At 42.7% G+C, this 19,895-nt stretch overlaps 1 protein-coding gene across 3 annotated transcripts in view; it reads left to right on the plus strand.

Annotated features, from left to right (window-relative positions):
* Positions 1 to 1,786, plus strand: part of PTPA (protein phosphatase 2 phosphatase activator) — a 34,127-nt gene extending 32,341 nt beyond the window's left edge. For all 3 annotated transcript variants that reach the window (XM_077146962.1, XM_077146966.1, XM_077146965.1), the window contains exon 10: positions 166 to 1,786. In XM_077146962.1, the coding sequence (XP_077003077.1) occupies positions 166 to 243 (78 nt within the window). In that variant the 3' untranslated portion in view covers positions 244 to 1,786. The remainder of the gene's footprint in view (positions 1 to 165) is intronic.
* Positions 1,787 to 19,895: the final 18,109 nt, after the last annotated feature.

Here is a 19,895-nt window from a genome sequence, read left to right on the forward strand (position 1 = left end):
GAACTGTTCTGCCTCACTTGTCCCAGCCTCCATGGTGGTTTAGGGGTCCCTGTGAGACCCAAAAGGCTGAGCAGACCTTGGTGGTGTTGCTCAGAGAAGCTGCTGGTGGGGCTCCCTGCAGTGCAGCCCTCATCTTTTCTGTTCTTTTGCCCTTTTTCCTTGTAGTGCCTAGAAAAGTTTCCTGTGATCCAGCACTTCAAGTTCGGAAGCCTGCTGCCCATCCAGCCTGTCACATCGTGCTAGGAGAGGCTGAGCAGCTAGAGCCACCGAGGCTGCTGTTCCTGTGCCTGCCCTCCCCCATCCCAACTACGGTCCCTTCCCTATCCTCCTACCCTCTGTTCTTTCTGTTTAATGAGAGGTTGTTTACTGGGTGGGGTGCTGAGCACGGGGTTGAGGGAGGCTCAGAGTGTAAAGCTAAAGGACCGGAGAAGTGACCAAAGTGTGGCTAGTTTCCTAACCTCCCCTATGGTGGAGAGGCAAGAGGATAGGGGCTGGGACAGGATTCCTGGGCCTCCCATTCCTATTCCAGCCCCTCTGTCTCCTCCCTTCTGTCCTGTCCAGTCCCATTCTGAGACCTGGGGTTGTTCTGCACCACTGTGGGGCAGGGGAGTATTTTGCTGTTCCATGACTTTCCCCTCTATCCTATAGCCTTTCTGAGGGCTGGAGCACTTATTCCCTGCAGGGTGAATCAATTTCCTGAACCCCTGGTTTCCAGTGTTTATGTGGGTGTCTGGATGCTGTGAGGGCTGGAGGCTGAGGCTGGTGGCCAGCCACGGATATGGTGGGCTGGGGTAGGGAAGGGAGAAGCTGTGGCTGTGCTGGCCGGTGACCCCTTAGCTCCTCTCTTCTCAGCTGCTCCCTGGGACTGAGGGAACCTGTGTCTAGAGTCTCATCCTGGCTTTTCCGCCCTTTGGCTCAGTTTCCTGGCCATAGCCAACTGTCCCCCTCCCCAAGGGGTAGCCTACCTATGGAAGCTGCCCTTTGATAGATGCTGAGTTCCTGGGAGGATTCAGGCAGGGCTTGCCCACTCACACTCACCAGCTGACTGGGTGAGGGTGAGGCCTATTTTTGCAGTTTTCCCTGCTGAGAGGGGGGTGGTAAAGACTCAGGGAGGGACTTGGATCCAGTTGTGTTTGTGGAGAGCCTGGATTCCTCTCAGCCATCCTCTGCTGTCTCCTCACTCCTGCTTGCTTTTCCTCCCAAGGCCCCTTGGCCTGCTTCTCTGCTCCCCTTGGTGGTGAGTAGGCAATGGGAAGCTTAGAAAGCAGCAGCCCCCACTGCCTTGTCCATCCAGCTCCCTGGGATGAGGTAAGCAATGGCTCCCCAAGCCTGGACATTTCTGTGGATAGGCAGGGCTCTGGGGTTGGATAGGCCCACTCCTAGGGGTGAGGGGGTGCTGACAGCAGCATGCCAGTTCCTGAGTGTTCTTCTAGACCTATTCCCTGGTCTGGTTCTCCCCTGCTGAAGCCCATACCTACAGTTCTCTACCAGTCCCATATCTAGGACCCATAATGCCCTTTGGAAAGAGAAAGCACTTGAGAAGCACAATACAGGGTCTTGACCCTCAGATCCATGCCAGTGGTCTGGGCAGAGGCTGGGGCAGAGCCACAAGAGTCACAGGAATAAAATTTTTCCAGGAAAGGTTAGCACCTGCCTACCTCCCATGGTCCAGGCCACTGCCTTCATGGCTTCTCCCTGCCCTGTGCCAGTGCCCCTCTTTTCCCTCCCTACCCAGCCCCTTGCGCCTTCATTGCTGTTCAAATTAAAGCTTCTGTTTTACACCTGTCATCCATATGGAGTCTATCTTTTCATGCCACATGTTTATTCCATCTCTGAATGGCAATTGTCATCTCCCTTAGGCCATGGTATCTGGGGCTTGAGTTATTATAGCGTGGGTCTGGGTTGAGCCTTTCCTGGGCAGCAGGAAGACACCCTACTGAATATGTTACGTAGCTCAGACAGGCTTTGGAGCAGAGACCTGGGTTCAAATCCTAGTTCTCTCTGTTCCCCACCCGCAGTTGCAGGGTCTCGAGTAAGTTACTGAATCTCTCTGAACTTCGACTTCCTCATCTATAAAATGGGAACAATCATAGGGTGGTTGCCAGGAGTGATGAAAGGACATGAAGCCCTTAGCTCAGGTCAAGGGTGAAGCCAATGCCTCATGGTTGCTGCAGCTGTTCTTGTGAAGGCAGCCCCTCTCAACTACTAGGTCAGCCTGGAGCTGGCCCAGGAGAGCCCTGAATGGAGACACTGGGGGAGCTTTGGACTGGTCTTGGCAGTGAAATGTGTCTCTGCAGTTTTTAAGGATGTGCCCTTCCGCTCTCCTGCCACCTCTCTTCTGTCCCTGTCCTGCTGGAGTAGGGAGTCTGTGGGGCTATTGAGCCCCGGGACTTCCTCACTTACTTAGACATTTTTCCTGTTCTTAGAACTCTGTCTCAGGTCAAGTCTCTTCCCCAGAAAATAAGAACCCTTGCTTGGCCTTTTTCTTGGCCTTGGATGTCTTGCAGAGGGAACAGGAGAGCCTGTCCTTCCTCAGGGGTAACGTGATGGCCAAGGGCTCTGCCTTGGGCCAGGCAGACCTGAGTACAAACCCAAGACCTGCTGCTTTCTAGCTAGGAGACCCTGACACTTCACTTCATCTCACTGAATCTTGGCCCCCTGATCTGGAAAATGGCCATAATAATGCTTAAGTCATGTATCATGAGGATTCATTCATTCTGCAGAGAGTGAGGTACATTTTCCTCATTCTGGTACAGATGACAGCAGTAAATCCATAAACAGTTAATGATAAGTAGTGAGGTGTAGTATAAAAAATAACAACTAGAGAAGGAGTGGGTATTAGGACGTGTGGGCTGTGGCATGGATGGGGAGAAGGAGTAGCTGCAGGGAGAGCTGTAGGTGGAGGAAGCAGTGGGGAGCGGGCTGGAGCATGGGGCACAGCCAGGAGCCTAGGTGGCTGGAGCCCAATGGAAAGGGTGAGGAGAGCTTCACGTGGAACAGCCACTCTGCTGAGTTTAATCTCAAGAATGTTCCTGGGGGGCTGACATGTGAGAAGGGCCTGGGGTGAGTTGGTTTAGAGTGCTACGGTTGGGCAAGCAGATGGTGGCTTGGATTAGGATTTGAAGCAGAGATGGTGAGAAGTGGTCAGATTAAGCTGTATTTCGAAGTATCGCTGACAAGAAGGAAGATGTGGGAAGAGTTGCAGCCAAGCACAAGTCCTTGCTGGCTTGTGCCACCTGATGCCACTTGCTTAGGTGGGGACCACTAAGGGAGAGCAGCTTTGCTGTGGGGGATATTAGTTTCTAAGAGGAGATGCTTGATAGGCCATTGGATGTGCTAATCTAAAGCCTAGACCTGGGGGTGGGTCAGGTTGGCCAAATAGATTTGAAAGTGCTCAGCTTAGTCCAGTGTGGAGCTGTCACTTGAAGGGGTCATCAAGGGCATGAATATGCATGAAGGAGAGAGTAGGAGTTTTGGGGTAGAGGAGGAGGGCAAGCCGGCAGGCCAGATTGGGAGATCCCAAGGTTAGAGTCCTAGAAGCGGTGGGGAATTGGCCCCAGGTCTTTGTGCCCCTGCTAAGAGCCACTTCTGTGGAGTGATGGGAGGGAAGGCCCTAGTGGAGCAGGCTGAGGAGGGAATGGAAATCAGTACGAGGGCATGGCAAGTGAAGTAGCTACTGTTCCTGCGCGCTTGCTTCATGCCAGACACTGTCGTGAGGTGTTATGCACCCTCCTAATGACCTAATGAGGCAACTACTGACGCTCTGAGGGACGTCAGCCTGCAGGAAGGTATGTGACTCTGCGCTGTCTGGTTCTTGGAGCAGAGGCATGGGTTGGGGTGGGGGTGGGCAATTTAAGGCTGGTTTGCCTACTGCTTCCCACTGTATGCTGGGAATGATCCTGCCGAGGGGGAGAAAAAAGGTTATGGTGCAGGTGAGGGATGGCAGAATTGAAGGGAGTGAGTCCATGAAAAGGCAGAGGGTATCCACTGACTGCTGCAGGACGCTTGTCCATTCATATGGGAGGGAAGGGAAGGCAGACTCAGGATGCCAATTTGGCGGATTCTACTGGATTTACTTTTGCAAGGAAACCTGAGGCAAGGCCATCAGCTTGGCATACCTGTTAAATGGTTGATTTAGAGTTAGGAGCCCTTCCCATGGAGGGATGACTGGAGGTGTGTGAGGGAGCCAGATTGCCAGGGGAGAATCTGGAGCTGGGAGAGATAAGGCTAGGCTCCCAGAGCAGGAATGTCTGAGGTGTGGGTGAGGGGTGTGCCGCTGGAGGGGGTGGTGGGAAGGGGCAGTGAGAGGGGGGTGGGGGCAGAGGAGTGGGATGGGGGGTGGGGGCAGAGGAGTGGGATGGGGGGTGGGGGATGTTGCTCTGTATGTCCACAGCTACCCTGAGGCCAAGTAGTCAGGGCTGCAGTTGGTATGTGCTGGGGGAACCATAGAGAGAGTTACGGCTACTGGGAGAGATGAGGGTGAAATTAGGGTGGTAGAGAAAGTAGGGAGGGAGGAAAAAGCGGAGTCCAAGGTGGGCTGAGACCTGAGTGCTACTGTAGGCTGAGGACCCGGAGTCAATGGTGGGAAGGGAGGGGAGGACAGGTAGGGTCACAGGTCAGGGCTGCCAGCACTGGGCTGGGAGGCTGCTCGCTGTGGCTTGCCTTTGTTCACTCATTCAGCCATCGTAAGTGGGGCCCTCTTTGCTCCCAGCCCTTTACTGGGAATTGGGATATCATAGTGAAGAAGACAGGATCCTCCATTAGAACAGATTCTAGCATGGCTAATCCTAGTAAATCGTTGGAAATATCCTAAGTATCCAACAGATAGGGATTTTTAGAGAATGGATAGAGCTATCATACAATGGACTGTACCCTGTGGCCATTAAACGCCCTATTTGTCCATTTATTAAAAATTTTTTTCTTCAATGATTTTTAATTGAGATACAGTCATCCAAATTGTGCAATTATTGGTTCACAGTATCATCATAAAGCTGTGCATTCATCATTACAATAGATTTTTGAACATTTTCATTACTCCAAGAACAATAAAAATAAGAATAAAAATAAAAGTAAGAAGGAACACCCAAAACATCCCATCTCCCACCCCCACTGTTTATTTATTTTTGTCTTTCTTTTTCTTATCTATCCATACACTGGACAAAGGGAGTATCAGTCACAAGGTTTTCACACTTACACATTCACACCTTAAAAGCTCTACAGTTATTCAGTCATCTTCAAGAATCAAGGTTATTGGATTACAGTTCAATAGTTTTAGGTATTTCCCTCTAGCTACCCCAATATGCCAAAAACTGAAAAGGGATATCTCTATACTGCATGAGAAGAACCTCCAGAAAGACCTCTCTACTCTATTTGAAATCTCTCAGTCACTGAAACTTTATTTTGTTTCATTTATCTTTCCCTTTTTGGTCAAGAAGCCTTTCTCACTTCCATGATGCCAGGGCCAGGCTCATCGCCGGGGTCATGTCCCACATTACCAGGGAGATTTACACCCCTGGGAGTCATGTCCCATGTAGGGGGGAGGGCAGTGAGTTCACCTGCAGAGTTGGCTTAGAGAGAGACACCACATCTGAGCAACAAAAGAGGTACTCTGTGGGTGACTTTTAGACATAATCATAAGTAGGCTTAGCTCTTCCTTTGCAGGAATAAGTTTCATAAGGGCAAACCCCAAGATCGAGGGCCCGTCCCATCAAATTGGCAGTCCCCAATGCTTGCAAGAATATAAGGTTTTCCCCAGGTGGGGTATCTATTTATTCTTATGGAAAGATGCTTATGACATTTTATCAAGTGGGGAAAGCAGGCTATGATGACTCCTTTTTGTAAAAAAGCAAAAATCTACATTATGGATCAGCCTGCCTTCCTGTTGTTCACATCTGCATAGACAAAGGATTGGAAGGCTGTTTCTCCAGGTACTAATGTGTTTATCTCTGGGTAGTGGGAATGTGAGTGTTTTGGGGAAATTCTTACTGCTTTTCCTGTTTCCAAAAGATCCATGATGATTATGAAAATCTTAAATATTACTCACAAAAGAGGGAAAGTATTTGTGGATAAGTTTTAAATGCTTTCATTTTTTCGTATTTGATTTTTAAAAATCTTTCCACATACTAAAGAGACAAAAAACCTATACAAAGAAAACTACAAAAAACTGTTAAAAGAAATCACAGAAGACCTAAATAGAGGGAAGGGCATATCGTGTTCATGGATTGGAAGACTAAATATAGTTAAGATGTCAATCCTACCTAAATTGATTTACAGATTCAATGCAATACCAATCAAAATCCCAACAACTTATTTTTCAGAAATAGAAAAACCAATAAGCAAATTTATCTGGGAGGGCAGGGTGCCCCAAATTGCTAAAAGTATCTTGAGGAAAAAAAACGAAGCTGGAGGTCTCATGCTGCCGGACTTTAAGGCATATTATGAAGCCACAGTGGTCAAAACAGCATGATATTGGCATAAAGATAGATATATCGACCAATGGAATCGAATAGAGTGCTCAGATATAGACCCTCTCATCTATGGACATTTGATCTTTGATAAGGCAGTCAAGCCAACTCACCTGGGACAGAACAGTCTCTTCAATAAATGGTGCCTAGAGAACTGGATATCCATATGCAAAAGAATGAAAGAAGACCCGTATCTCACACCCTATACAAAAGTTAACTCAAAATGGATCAAAGATCTAAACATTAGGTCTAAGACCATAAAACAGTTAGAGGAAAATATAGGGAGATATCTTATGAAACTTACAATTGGAGGCGGTTTTATGGACCTTAAACCTAAAGCAAGAGCACTGAAGAAAGAAAGAAAGAAATGGGAGCTCCTCAAAATTAAACACTTTTGTGCATCAAAGAACTTCATCAAGAAAGTAAAAAGACAGCCTACACAATGGGAGACAATATTTGGAAACGACATATCAGATAAAGGTCTAGTATCCAGAATTTATAAAGAGATTGTCCAACTCAACAACAAAAAGACAGCCAACCCAATTACAAAATGGGAAAAAGACTTGAACAGACACCTCTCAGAAGAGGAAATACAAATGGCCAAAAGGCACATGAAGAGATGCTCAATGTCCCTGGCCATTAGAGAAATGCAAATGAAAACCACAATGAGATATCATCTCACACCCACCAGAATGGCCATTATCAACAAAACAGAAAATGACAAGTGCTGGAGAGGATGCGGAGAAAGAGGCACACTAATCCACTGTTGGTGGGAATGTCAAAGGGTGCAACCACTGTGGAAGGCAGTTTGGCGGTTCCTCAAAAAACTGAATATAGAATTGCCATACGACCCAGCAATACCATTGCTAGGTATCTACTCAAAGGACTTAAGGGCAAAGACACAAACGGACATTTGCACACCAATGTTTATAGCAGCGTTATTTACAATTGCAAAGAGATGGAAACAGCCAAAATGTCCATCAACAGACGAGTGGCTAAACAAACTGTGGTATATACATACGATGGAATATTATGCAGCTTTAAGACAGAATAAACTTATGAAGCATGTAATAACATGGATGGACCTAGAGAACATTATGCTGAGTGAGTCTAGCCAAAAACTAAAGGACAAATACTGTATGGTCCCACTGATGTGAACCGACATTCGAGAATAAACTTGGAATATGTCTTTGGTAACAGAGTCCAGCAGGAGTTAGAAACAGGGTAAGATAATGGGTAATTGGAGCTGAAGGGATACAGACTGTGCAACAGGACTAGATACAAAAACTCAAAAATGGACAGCACAATAATACCTAATTGTAAAGTAATCATGTTAAAACAGTGAATGAAGCTGCATCTGAGCTATAGGGGTTTTTTTTTTTTGTTTGTCTGTTTGTGTCTTTTTTTTTTCTTTTTCCTTTTCTTTTTTTTTTTACTATTATTATTTTTTTTATTTTTTTCTCTATATTAACATTCTATATCTTTTCTGTTGTTTTGCTAGTTCTTTTCCTAAATCGATGCAAATGTACTAAGAAATGATGATCATGCATCTATGTGATGATGTTAAGAATTACTGATTGCATATGTAGAATGGAATGATTTCTAAATGTTGTGTTAATTTCTTTTTTTTCTTTAATTTAAAAAAAAAATCTTTCCACAATGTCCACATATTCCTTTTGTTATAAGAAAAAATCAAAGGGAACAGGTTAATTTTTTTCTTCTCCCAAGGATACATTGGAGGATGGCTCACCTACAGCAAGGAGAGGGGACTTCTCCCTTTGGGTTCTAGGGAGAAAGGGGAGAGGGAGGGAAGTTGCTCAAATTTATCAAAAGTAAAGGGTGGGAAGGTGAATTCCCCCTGAGAGCCACATGAGATGCAGACAAGTGGGGCTGGGGCCTTTGAGAGGAGAGCAGCTGTTGGGAGGACACTGACGAGGAGGCGGCTGGGATTCCTCACAGAGCTTTTAGACTGTGAAGAGCAGAGGTGAGCCAGTGGTTGCCTGGCCTAGTGGCAATCTCTGGGACCCAGGCCCTGCTCTCCAGACCCCACAGACTTGGACTGGGTCCAGAATTTGAGCCCAGAGTTGAGGAGCACCCCTCCTGACTATGGCCTGGATTGGTGGGGTTTATTCACCAATCAATAGGTGGTACCAATTTTCCCATTGTTTTGGGTGTGGCTGGAGGCATTTTCCTGAGTCCAGCCAAGGGGCAGAGCCCCTGGTTGGTCCAGTTTCATCCATTATCCTCTGGAGCATGTGGTGTTGACAATATTGTCAACCAGGGACACTAGGACAGCCTAAGATCTCTAGAGTATGTGATGGTAGAAAGGACATGGACTCATGAATCAGACCTGTGTGAACTTGGACATGTTTATCCACCTCTTTGAGCTTCAATTCACTTATATGTGAATAAGCATGACAGTTCAGACTTGCAATGACACAATAGTGTTCATAGTGCCTGGCCCTCGTCAGAGCTCCAAAAGTAGAAAGATGTGGGAAGCGGCACCCCCCACCCCCGGCAGGCAACAAGCCAGCAGTCCCGGGTTCTAGTGTTGGTGCTTTTGCCTCTGTCTGTTGCCACTGCTCCAGAACTTCAGCTGGACCTTTGATGACCTCTAGATAGATCTGGGTTGGGACAAACTCCCTTTCCTTCCTTATTTGCTTGAGACTAGGTTGGGACTTTTCAAAAGGGACACTGCAAATGCAAACAAAGCACAGACACCTTATCCTCAAATAACTTGAGTCTAGCCATAGGTAGGCGGGCTGGCTGGGTGGCCCACAGTGGACTCAGACCTCTGCACGAGGAAGATCCTGGTTGACTGTGCTGCCTGGACTTCCAGGCTCCACAGGCCTTCCTAGAGCTGACTCCCCACTCTCTGCAAGAGGAGGGCAGAGTAATGGTCAAGGTATGTGTGGGCTCTGGAGTTAGCTTCTGCTCTTCCTGCTATGTGATATTAAAAAAAATAATTACTCCCCCTCTCTGCGTGGAACATGACTCCCAGGGGTGTGGACCTTCCTGGCAACGTGGGACAGAGATCCTGGAATGAGCTGAGATGAGACTCGGCAGCAAGGGATTGAGAAAAACCCTGGAATGAACAGAGAATTAACATCAAGGGTTTGAGAGAACCTTCTCGACCAAAGGGGGAAGAGTGAAATGAGATTAAGTGTCAATGGCTGAGAGATTCCAAACAGAGTTGAGAGGTTATCCTGGAGGTTATTCTTATGCATTAAGTAGATATCACCTTGTTGTTCAAGATGTAGTGGAGAGGCTGGAGGGAACTGCCTGAAAATGTAGAGCTGTGTTCCAGTAGCCATGTTTCTTGATGATGATTGAACAATGATATAGCTTTCACAATGAGACTCTGTGAATGTGAAAACCTTGTGTCTGATGCTCCTTTATCTACTATATCAATAGAAGAGTAGAACATATGGAATAAAAATAAATAATAGGGGGAACAAATGTTAAAATAAATTTAGTTTGAAATGCTAGTGGTAAATGAAAGCAAGGGGTAAGGGGTATGGTATGTATAATCTTTTTTTCTCTATTTATTGTTTCATTTCTTTTTCTGTTGCCTTTTTATTTCTTTTTCTAAATGGATGCAAATGTTCTAAGAAATGATGAATATGCAACTATGTGATGATATTAAGAATTACTGATTGTATATGTAGAATGGAATGATATCTTAATCTTTGTTAATTTTTTTCATTAATAAAAAAAGTTTAAAAAATAATTATTTTAATAGTGGCAAAATATACATAACATAAAAATCATTTTATCTGTTTTAAGTGGACAATTCTTTGACATTAAGTACATTGATAATATGGTGTAACTTTCACTGTCCATTCCCAGACTATTTTCATCATCCCAAACCAAAACTTATACTTATTTAGCAATAACTCCCCATTTCTCCTCCACACCCCCTTGTGAGCCACGGATCTGCTCTCTGTCTCCATAAATTTGCTTATTCTAAAGATTTCATAGAGAAACCATGCAATATTTGTCCTTTTTGTCAGACTTATTTCACTCAACATGATGTCTTCAAGGTTTATCTATGCTGTAGCATGCACCAGCACTTCACTTTTCTTTTACAATGGAAAAATATCCCATTGTATGGATATTTTATCATATTTTGTTTATTCATTCATCTATTGATGGATGCTTGGTTTGCTTCTCCCTTTTGGCTATTGTGAATAATGCCACAGTGAGCACTGGTGTACAAATACCTGTCTGAGTCCCTGCTTTCAATGCTTTTGTGTATATACCTAAAAGTGCAATTGCTGGGCCGTACGATAATACTATACTTAACTTTCTGAGGAACTGCCAAACTGTTTCCACAGTGGCTGAACCGTTTTACATTCCCGCCCACAATGTAGGGAGGGTGCCTATTTCTCTACATCCTAACCAACACATTATTTTCATTTTTTAAGTAATAGCCATCCTAGTGGGTGTGAAATGGTATCTCATTGTTTTTTTTTAAATTTTTTATTAATTAAAAAAAATTATAAGAAACAAACATTCCCAACACATACACTCAGCAATTCACAATATCATCACATAGTTGCATATTCATCATCATGATCATTTCTCAGAACATTAGCTTCAATTCAGAAAAAGAAATAAAAAGACAACAGAAAAATATAACAAACAGAAAAAAAAAATTTTACAGGCCATACCCCTTACTGATCCCTTTCATTGATCACTAGCATTTCAAACTAATCTATTTTAACATTTGTTCCCCCTATTATTTATTTTTATCCCATATGTTCCTCTCATCTGTTGACAAGGTAGATAAAAGGAACATCAGACGCAAGGTTTTCACAATCACACAGTCACATTGTGAAAGCTATTTCATTATACAATCATCATCAAGAAACATGGCTACTGAAACACAGCTCTACATTTTCAGGCAGTTCCCTCCAGCCTCTCCATTACATCTTGGATAACAAGGTGATATCTACTTAATGCATAAGAATAACCTCCAGGATAACCTCTGGACTCTGTTTGGAATCTCTCAGCCATTGACACTTTGTCTCATTTCATTCTTCCCCCTTTTGGTCGAGAAGGTTTTCTCAATCCCTTGATGCTGGGTCTCAGCTCATTCTGGGATTTCTGTCCCATGCTGCCAGGAAGATCCACACCCCTGGGAGTCATGTCCCATGTAGACAGGGGGAGGGTGGTGAGTCTGCTTGCTGTGTTGGCTGGAGAGAGAGGCCACATCTGAGCAACAAAAGAGGTTCTCTTAGGGGTGACTCTTAGGCTTAATTTTAAGTAGGCTTGACCTATCCCCTGTGGGGTTAAGTTTCATATGAACAAACCCCAAGACTGGGGGCTCAGCCTATAGCTTTGGTTGTCCATACTACCTGTGAGAATATCAAGAATTCAACTTGGGGAAGTTGAGTTTTCCCCCATTCTCACCATTCCCCGAAGGGGACTTTGCAAATACTTTTCCACTCACTGGTCAAATCACTCTGGGATTCATCAGGGCATCACTCTGGACAAACCAACAAAATCTCATGTCCTACCCAAGGTTCCATGTACTTATGTTGTTCAACCAACTACCTACATAAGTTAAATTAGCAGATGCACTAGTCAAAGTATAGATTTGTACCAAATAAACATTTTTTGCTTTAGTCTCACACATTAGTTGAAATTTTAAAATATTAAGTACCATCTATTTTCAGGACACTGCAGTAATGACATTCTTTTGTTCTTCCTCATGCAAAAACATTTTTTAAATTTGTATATTTAGTCACTATGATTATAAACTCTAGGCATTCCTAGATTATACCATCTCAGTCTTTATCATCTATCTTTCTTTGTGATTTCATTTATGCCCCCAGCCCTCCTCCCTCTATCATTCTTACATTCAGCTTCATTCAGTGTTTTAACATAATTGTATTACAGTTAGGTAGTATTGTGCTGTCCATTTCTGAGTTTTTATATTCAGTCCTGTTGCACAATCTGTATCCCTTCAGCTCTGATTACCCGTGATCTTACCCTATTTCTATCTCCTGATGGTCTCTGTTACCAAGGAAATATTCCAAGTTTATTCACTAATGTCAGTTCATATCAGTGAGACCATACAGTATTTGTCCTTTTGTTTCTGGCTAATCACACTCAGCATAATGTCCTTAAGGTCCATTCATGTTGTTACATACTTCATAACTTTATCCTGTCTTACAGATGCATAATATTCCATCTTATGTAAATGTCACAGTTTGTTTAGGCAACTGTCTGTTGATGGACATTTTGGCTGTTTCCATCTCTTGGTAATTGTTAATAATGCTGCTATAAACATTGGTGTGTAAATGTCCATTTGTGTCCTTGGCCTCATGTCCTTTGAGTATAGACAGCATATAGATGGGTCCTGTTTTTTAATCCATTCTGCCAGACTATGTCTTTTGATTGGAGAGTTTAATCCATTAACATTCAGTGTTATTACTGCATGGGTAGTACTTTCTTCTACTATTTTGCCTTCTGGATTTTATATGCCATATCTAATTTTCCTTCTTTTTACCTTTACTCAGAGTCTTCCTTTCTACATTCTTCTCCACACCTCTCTCTTCTGTCTTCGTACCTGTCTCTAGTGTTCCCTTTAGTATTTCTTGCAGAGCTGGTCTCTTGGTCATAAATTCTCTCAGTGATTTTTTGTCTGAAAATGTTTTAATTTCTCCCTCATTTTTGAATGACAGTTTTGCTGGATATAGAATTCTTGGTTGGCAGTTTTTCTCTTTTTTTTTTTAAAGGAAAGACAGATAGAAGGAAGGAAGGATAGAAGGAAGGAAGGAAGGAAGAAAGGGAAACATCTTTAAACATTTTCTTGTTTTATTGTATTTTGTTTTTCCGTTTTTTGTTACATGGGCTGGGGCCGGGAATCGAACCGAGGTCCTCCGGCATAGCAGGCAAGCACTTTGCCCGCTGAGCCACCGCGGCCCACCCAGTTTTTCTCTTTTAATAATTTAAATATATTATCCCACTGTCTTCTCGCTTCCATGGTTTCTGCTGAGAGATCTGCACATAGTCTTATTGGGCTTCCTTTGTATGTGATGCATTGCTTTTCTCTTGCTGCTTTCAAGATCCTCTCTTTCTCTTTGACCTCTGACATTCTGATTATTAAATGTCTTGGAGTATGTCTGTTTGGATCTATTCTCTTTGGGGTACGCTGCACTTCTTGGATCTGTAATTTTAAGTCTTTCATAAGAGTTGGGAAATTTTCTGTGATAATTTCCTCCATTAGTTTTTCTCCTCCTTTTCCCTTCTCTTCTCCTTCTGGGACACCCACAACACATATATTCATGCGTTTCATATTGTCTTTCAATTCCCTGAGTCCCTGCTCATATTTTTCCTTTTTTTTTTTCTATAGTTTCTGTTTCTTGTCGGATTTCAGATGTTCCATCCTCCAGTTCAGAAATCCTATGTTCTGTCTCTCAAAACCTACCATTGTAGGTTTCCATTGTTTTTTTCATCTCTTCTACTGTGTCTTTCATTCCCATAAGTTCTGTGATTTGTTTTTTCAGACTTTCCGTTTCTTCTTTTTGTTCTCTCCTTGCCTTCTTTATATCCTCCCTCAATTCATTGATTTGATTTTTGATGAGGTTTTCCATGTCTGTTCGTACATTCTGAATTAATTGTTTCAGCTCCTGTATGTCATTTGAATTGTTGGTTTGTTCCTTTGACTGGGCCATATCTTCAATTTTCCTAGTGTGATTTATTATTTTTTGCTGGTGTCTAGGCATTTAATTACCGTAATTAGTTTATTCTGGAGATTGCTTTCACTTCTTTTATCTTGGGTTTTCTTGCTGGATGAATTTGTTGTCTATCTGTTCTTTGACATTCTGTTCAGCTTTATCTGGACCTTTAGTTTAAGTTTTGTTTAACAGAGGAGAATTTTTCAGTTCTTGTTTTCTTGTTTCTTGCCCTGCTCGTGTGGTGCCTTTACCCCCCACACACTTAGGAGGGTCTACTTAGATATTATAGACCCCAGTCAGATTTTCCCAGACCAAACTGGCCTCCTATCAAGAGGAAAGAATCACCTGCGTCGGTTTTCCCTGAGGGTGAGACCCAGCAGGTTGAAAGACTTTCCTGTGAAGTCTCTGGGCTCTGTTTTTCTTATCCTGCCCAGTATGTGGCGCTTGTCTGACTGCAGGTCCCACCAGCATTGATGGAGGGATTCCACCTGGGTGGGACTTCACCCCTTCCCTGGGGAAGGCACAAGCTCCAGATAAGCCCCCAAAAGAACTTACTTCTGCCTATGCCTGGGGCAGTCGCAGCCTGAAAAGTCCTGTCACTGTATCCAGAAGCTGTCAAGCCTTTGTAGATACACAACCACAAAAACCTCTGTTTCCTTCTTTTTTTTTCCCCCCTTTTTCTGTCAGTCCTGCCCCCTTGGTGCCGGGGCAAAAATGAGCAACCTCTGCTTTGATCAGGTTCGCCTAAGCTGGGGGCCTATTTTTAGTAGTCAGAATTTGTTAATTAGTTCCACAATTGGCGTTTGATTGTGCCCAGTCCCTGCTGCTGGTAAAGTCCTTTCCTTTCCCCTCTGGGAAGCAGCCTGTGGGGGAGGGGCGCTGGCCACCACAGCTTTGGGAACTCACGGTTCTGGGGGGTACTCGCAGCCGGTCCAGCTGGTTCAGACTGGGGTACGCTGTGTGTCTGGTCACTGACATGGCTCCAGGAGCTGTTCTGTACTGTTTCTGGTTATTTAGTAGTTGTTCTGGAGGATGAACTAAAATGCGCACGTTGTTAAGCCGCCATCTTGACCCGGAAGTCCTCATTGTTGTTTTAATTTGAATTTCTCTAATGGCTAATGATGTTGAGCATCTTTTCATGTGCTTGTTGGATATTTAAATATCTTCTTTGGAGAAATTTCTATTCAAATCCTGAGTCTTTTTTTTTTCTGTAAAAAAACAAAGTTTATCAGATAAAAATGGCCAACAAACCATGGCTAAGTACTGGTATAAGGAAATTCAACCGTATGTTGAGTGATCACTTAAGAAGGCTCCCTAATTTTCACTTCTTTCAGTTCAAGAGAGTGAAAAAAGTCCCCTAATTATTTTTTTAAATATTTTTATTGACAAATCTTCACACACATACAGCCCATAGATGTGCAATCAGTGGCTCATAATATCATCATATAGTTGTGTATTCATCACCGTGATCAGTTTTTTGAACATTTGCATCTCTCCAGCAAAAGAAATAAAAAAGAATAAACTCATACATTCCATACCCCTTATTCCTCCCTCTCCTTGTCCACTAGTATTTCAATCTGCCCAATTATTTTACCCCTTATTCCCCTTACTATTTATTTATTTTTTATCCATTTTTTTTTACTCATCTGTCCATACCATGGATAAAAGGAGCATCAGACACAGGTTTTCACAATCACACATATTCTATGTAGGGAGGAAGTCAGTGAGTTCACCTGCTAAGTTGGCTTAGAGAGAGCAACAAAAGAGGTTCTATGGGGGTGATTCTTATTATAAGTAGGCTTAGCCTATTCTTTGCAGGAAAAAGTTTCATAGGGGCAAACCCCAAGATCGAGGGCTCGGCCTATTGAATTGGTTGTCTCCACTGCTTATGAGAATATGAGGAATTCCCCAGATAGGGAAGTTTAATAGTTCCTCTTTTCTTCCCAGTCACCCAAGGGGACTTTGCAAAGACTTTTTATCCTCTGCCCATATTACTCTGGGATATATCAGGGCATCACACTAATCTGTACAAACCAAAAGATCTCACGCTCTATTCAAGAGTTCATGTAAATATGGTGTTCAAATAAACTGACCATACAAGTTAAATTAGATAATTTCGCTACCCAAAATATAAATTTTGCACCAAATAAACATCTCTTCCTTTGGTCTCACACAGAAGTTGAAGTTTTAAAATATGGACCTTATCGTCCTTTACCCTGTATTCTGATTTACCTTAGTCCTATCCAGATCAGCTTCATTTATATCTCTAGTCAAAGTCTGATCACTTTTTCAACTTTTTAAACAGCTGCTGAATGGGGTAATGCTGACTTCATAGCTTCATAGCTCTAACTCTGAATCTCAGGTGTCACATAAATACCTGAAGTTTCTGGGAATGACCAGGTTATGCACAAATAGCTCGGTATCTCAGAATGTAGAAATAACAGTTACAACTCCAGAATAGATGTGACTATTGTAGGAGCTTACAGTCCAGGACCTTTTACAATAGGCCCCGATCTGATAACCCATGCTCTCAACTTCAGTTCTTCATGTTTGTATAATGTGGTTAGTCCATACGAATGAGGCATGATAATATTTGTCTTTTTGTTTCTGCCATTTCATTTAACATACAGTCCTTAAGGTTCATTCATCCAGTTGCATGCCTCACAACTTCATTCCTTCTTGCAGCTGCTCAGAAGTCTGTGTATGTATACTCCACAGTTTCCCCTTCCATTCCTCAGTCATTGTACCCTTAGGCCACTTCCTTGATGACATACTTTGGTGCAAAAAAGTTTTTAAGTTTGATAAAGTCCCTTTTATCTACTTTTTATATTGTTGCCTGTGATTTTGCTGTAAAATCTAAAATTCCATTGCCTACTTACTACGAGGTCCTGAAGATACATCCCTGTGTTTTCTAGTAAGAGTTTTATAGTATTAGCTCTTATGCTTAGATCATTGGTCCATTTTGAATTAATTTTATGTATGGTGAGAGGTAGGGGCTCTCATTCATTATTTTGCATGTGGATTTCCAGTTGTCCCAACCCCATTTTTGAAGATACTCTTCTTTCCCTTATTGAATGGACCTGAAACCCTTGTTGAAAATCTTCTAGTCACAGATGTGTGAATTTATCTCTGGACTCTCAGTTCTGTCCCATTGGTCCATATGTCTATTCATATGCCACTACTAACTGTTTTAATTATTATAGCTTTGAGGTAAGTTTTGAAATCAGGAAGCATGAGACTTTTTCAAGGTTGTTTTGGCTATTTGGGGTCCTTTGCAATTCCATATTAATTAAGGATCAGCTTTTCCATTTCTGCAAAAATGGCTGCTATAATTTTGACTGGGATTGCGTTGAATTTGTACATTGCTTTAGGCAGTATTTACTTTTATTTTTTTCAATTTTATTGAGATATATTCACACACCATACAAACCATCCAAAGTATATAATCAGTGGCTCACAGTATGATCATATAGTTGTGCATATATCCCCATAATCAATTTTAGAACATTTTCATTATTCCAGAAAAGAAATAAAAGTAAAAAATAAAATCCAAATCCTCCCATTTCCCTTATCCCCCTACATTGTTGATCCATAGTACTGATGTGGTTACATTTATTGCTGTTGATGAAAGAATAATAAAATATTACTGTTAACTCTAGTCCATAGTTTGCAATAGGTACATTTTCCTCATGTAGCCCTCTATTAACTCTTAATAATAGTGTCATATTTGTTCTAGTTCATGAAGGAACTTTTAAATATTTTTAAATGTTTGTACAATTAATCACAGTCATAGACCACCACAAGATTCACTGTGTTGTACATTCCCATGTTTTTAACCTCCAATTTTCCTTCAGGTGACATACATGACTCTAAACTTCCACTTTCTACCACGTTCACACACCATTCGGTACTATAAGTTATCCTCACAATAACATGCTACCATCACCTCTGTCCATTTTCAAATGTTTAAGTGCAACCTACTTAAACATCCTGCCCATATTAACAACCACTCCCCATTCTTTAGCCTCATTCTATATTCTGATAACCTATGTAGTATCTTATGTCTTTGAGTTTACATATAATTTGTTCATATTAATGAGATCATACAACATTTGTCCTTTTGTGTCTGACTTATTTCTCTCAAGTATTGACATCTTAACAATATTAACCCTTCCAATCCATGAACATGGGCTGTCTTTCCATTTATTAAGGTCTTCTTTCATTTCTTCCAGCAATGTTTTATAGTTTTCAGTGTATAACTCTTTCACCTCCTTGGTTAGAATCCTAGGTATTTTATTATTTTATGTAACATTGTAAATGGAATTGTTTTCTTGATTTCCTTTTCAGATTGTTTAGTACTGATATATATAAACCCAATTGACTTCAGTGTGTTTATCTTATATCGTGTAACTTTACTGAATCCATTTATTTATTCTAGTATTTTTCTTGAGGATTTTTTTTTTTTTGAGATTTTCTATTTATAGGATCATGTCACCTGTGAATAGGGATAATTTTTCCCTTTCAGTCTATTAATGTAATGTGTTACACATAGGCTGATATTTTCATGTTGAATTGTCTTTGTATTCCTGCAATAAATACCAGTTGGTGTATAATCTTTTTAATGTACTGTTGACTTGAGTCTGCCAGTATTTTTGTTGAGGATTTCTGCATCTAAATTCCCAAGGAATATTGGTCTGTAATTTTCTTTTCTTGTGATATCTTTATCTAGCTTTGGAATAAGGGTAATGCTGGCCTCATAGAATGACTTAGGAGGTAATTCCTACTCTTCTACCTGTGGTGTGATTTTCAGAGGGATTACTTAACCCCTCTGATCCTCAGTTTCATCATGTCATTATTAGGGATAACTGCCTTGGGGGCTGGTGGTATGTGGAATGTTGCTTTGAATGGGAAACATTGACCTCAGTTACTCTTCACAAGTCACCCCATGAGGGTGTGTGTGATGTCCAAGATACAGAGAGATAAAGACTTCATTGGTAACTGGTATTCAAACCTGGGCCATTACTCCCTAAGTGACTACTTTAACTACTGAGCTCAATGATGGCCATTCACTTATCCAGTGAATATTTATTGAACACCTGTACCAGGCCCTGAGATGTTTAGGACAGTGAAGAGGAGGCAGTTGCAGTTCCCTCCCTTGTGGAGGTTTCAAGGGGACATCTACTGACAAGTCAGAGCTGGGTGATTGGAGGTGGCGGCTGGTGTAGGGAACTATGGCATATAGGACGTGGTGCTGGAGGCTTCCCTACTGGTAGGTCAGGGAACCCTGGCCACAAAGACTCCCTTGGGAAGGCTCTGAGGTACAGAGGCGGGTCTAGAGTTGGTAGGAGGGAGCCACCTCATTGCTGGTTGTTGACTCTAGGCTTGGCTCCAACCTGAATCATGCTGGTGTGTTGAGTCCTCCTGGCTGAATGAACCCCTTCAGGAGCTGCCCCTGACCCACTCCATCCAATTCTTGGATCCTCCACCCCTATGTGGTCATGTGCCACTGCTGCTCCAGGCTACAGAAGCCGCCTGCTTCAACCCCTGGGAGTTTCCCCAGAGATTCTGAGCTGGTGGCTCCTGAGCCCAGCCTGTGTGTCTGGCCCTGGGCTAAGTGCTTGTGTGCTTGCCTCACTTCACCCCCACAGATGCAGTGGACTATTGTCCCCATTTCACAGAGGAGGGAGATGAATCTCAGGTGTGCCAAGTCACATCTGAGGCAGTTCAGTGGAGGCACTAGGTT

The sequence above is a fragment of the Tamandua tetradactyla genome, chromosome 2 (genome assembly GCF_023851605.1).
Source record: "Tamandua tetradactyla isolate mTamTet1 chromosome 2, mTamTet1.pri, whole genome shotgun sequence".
NCBI classification, from domain to species: Eukaryota; Metazoa; Chordata; class Mammalia; order Pilosa; family Myrmecophagidae; genus Tamandua; species Tamandua tetradactyla.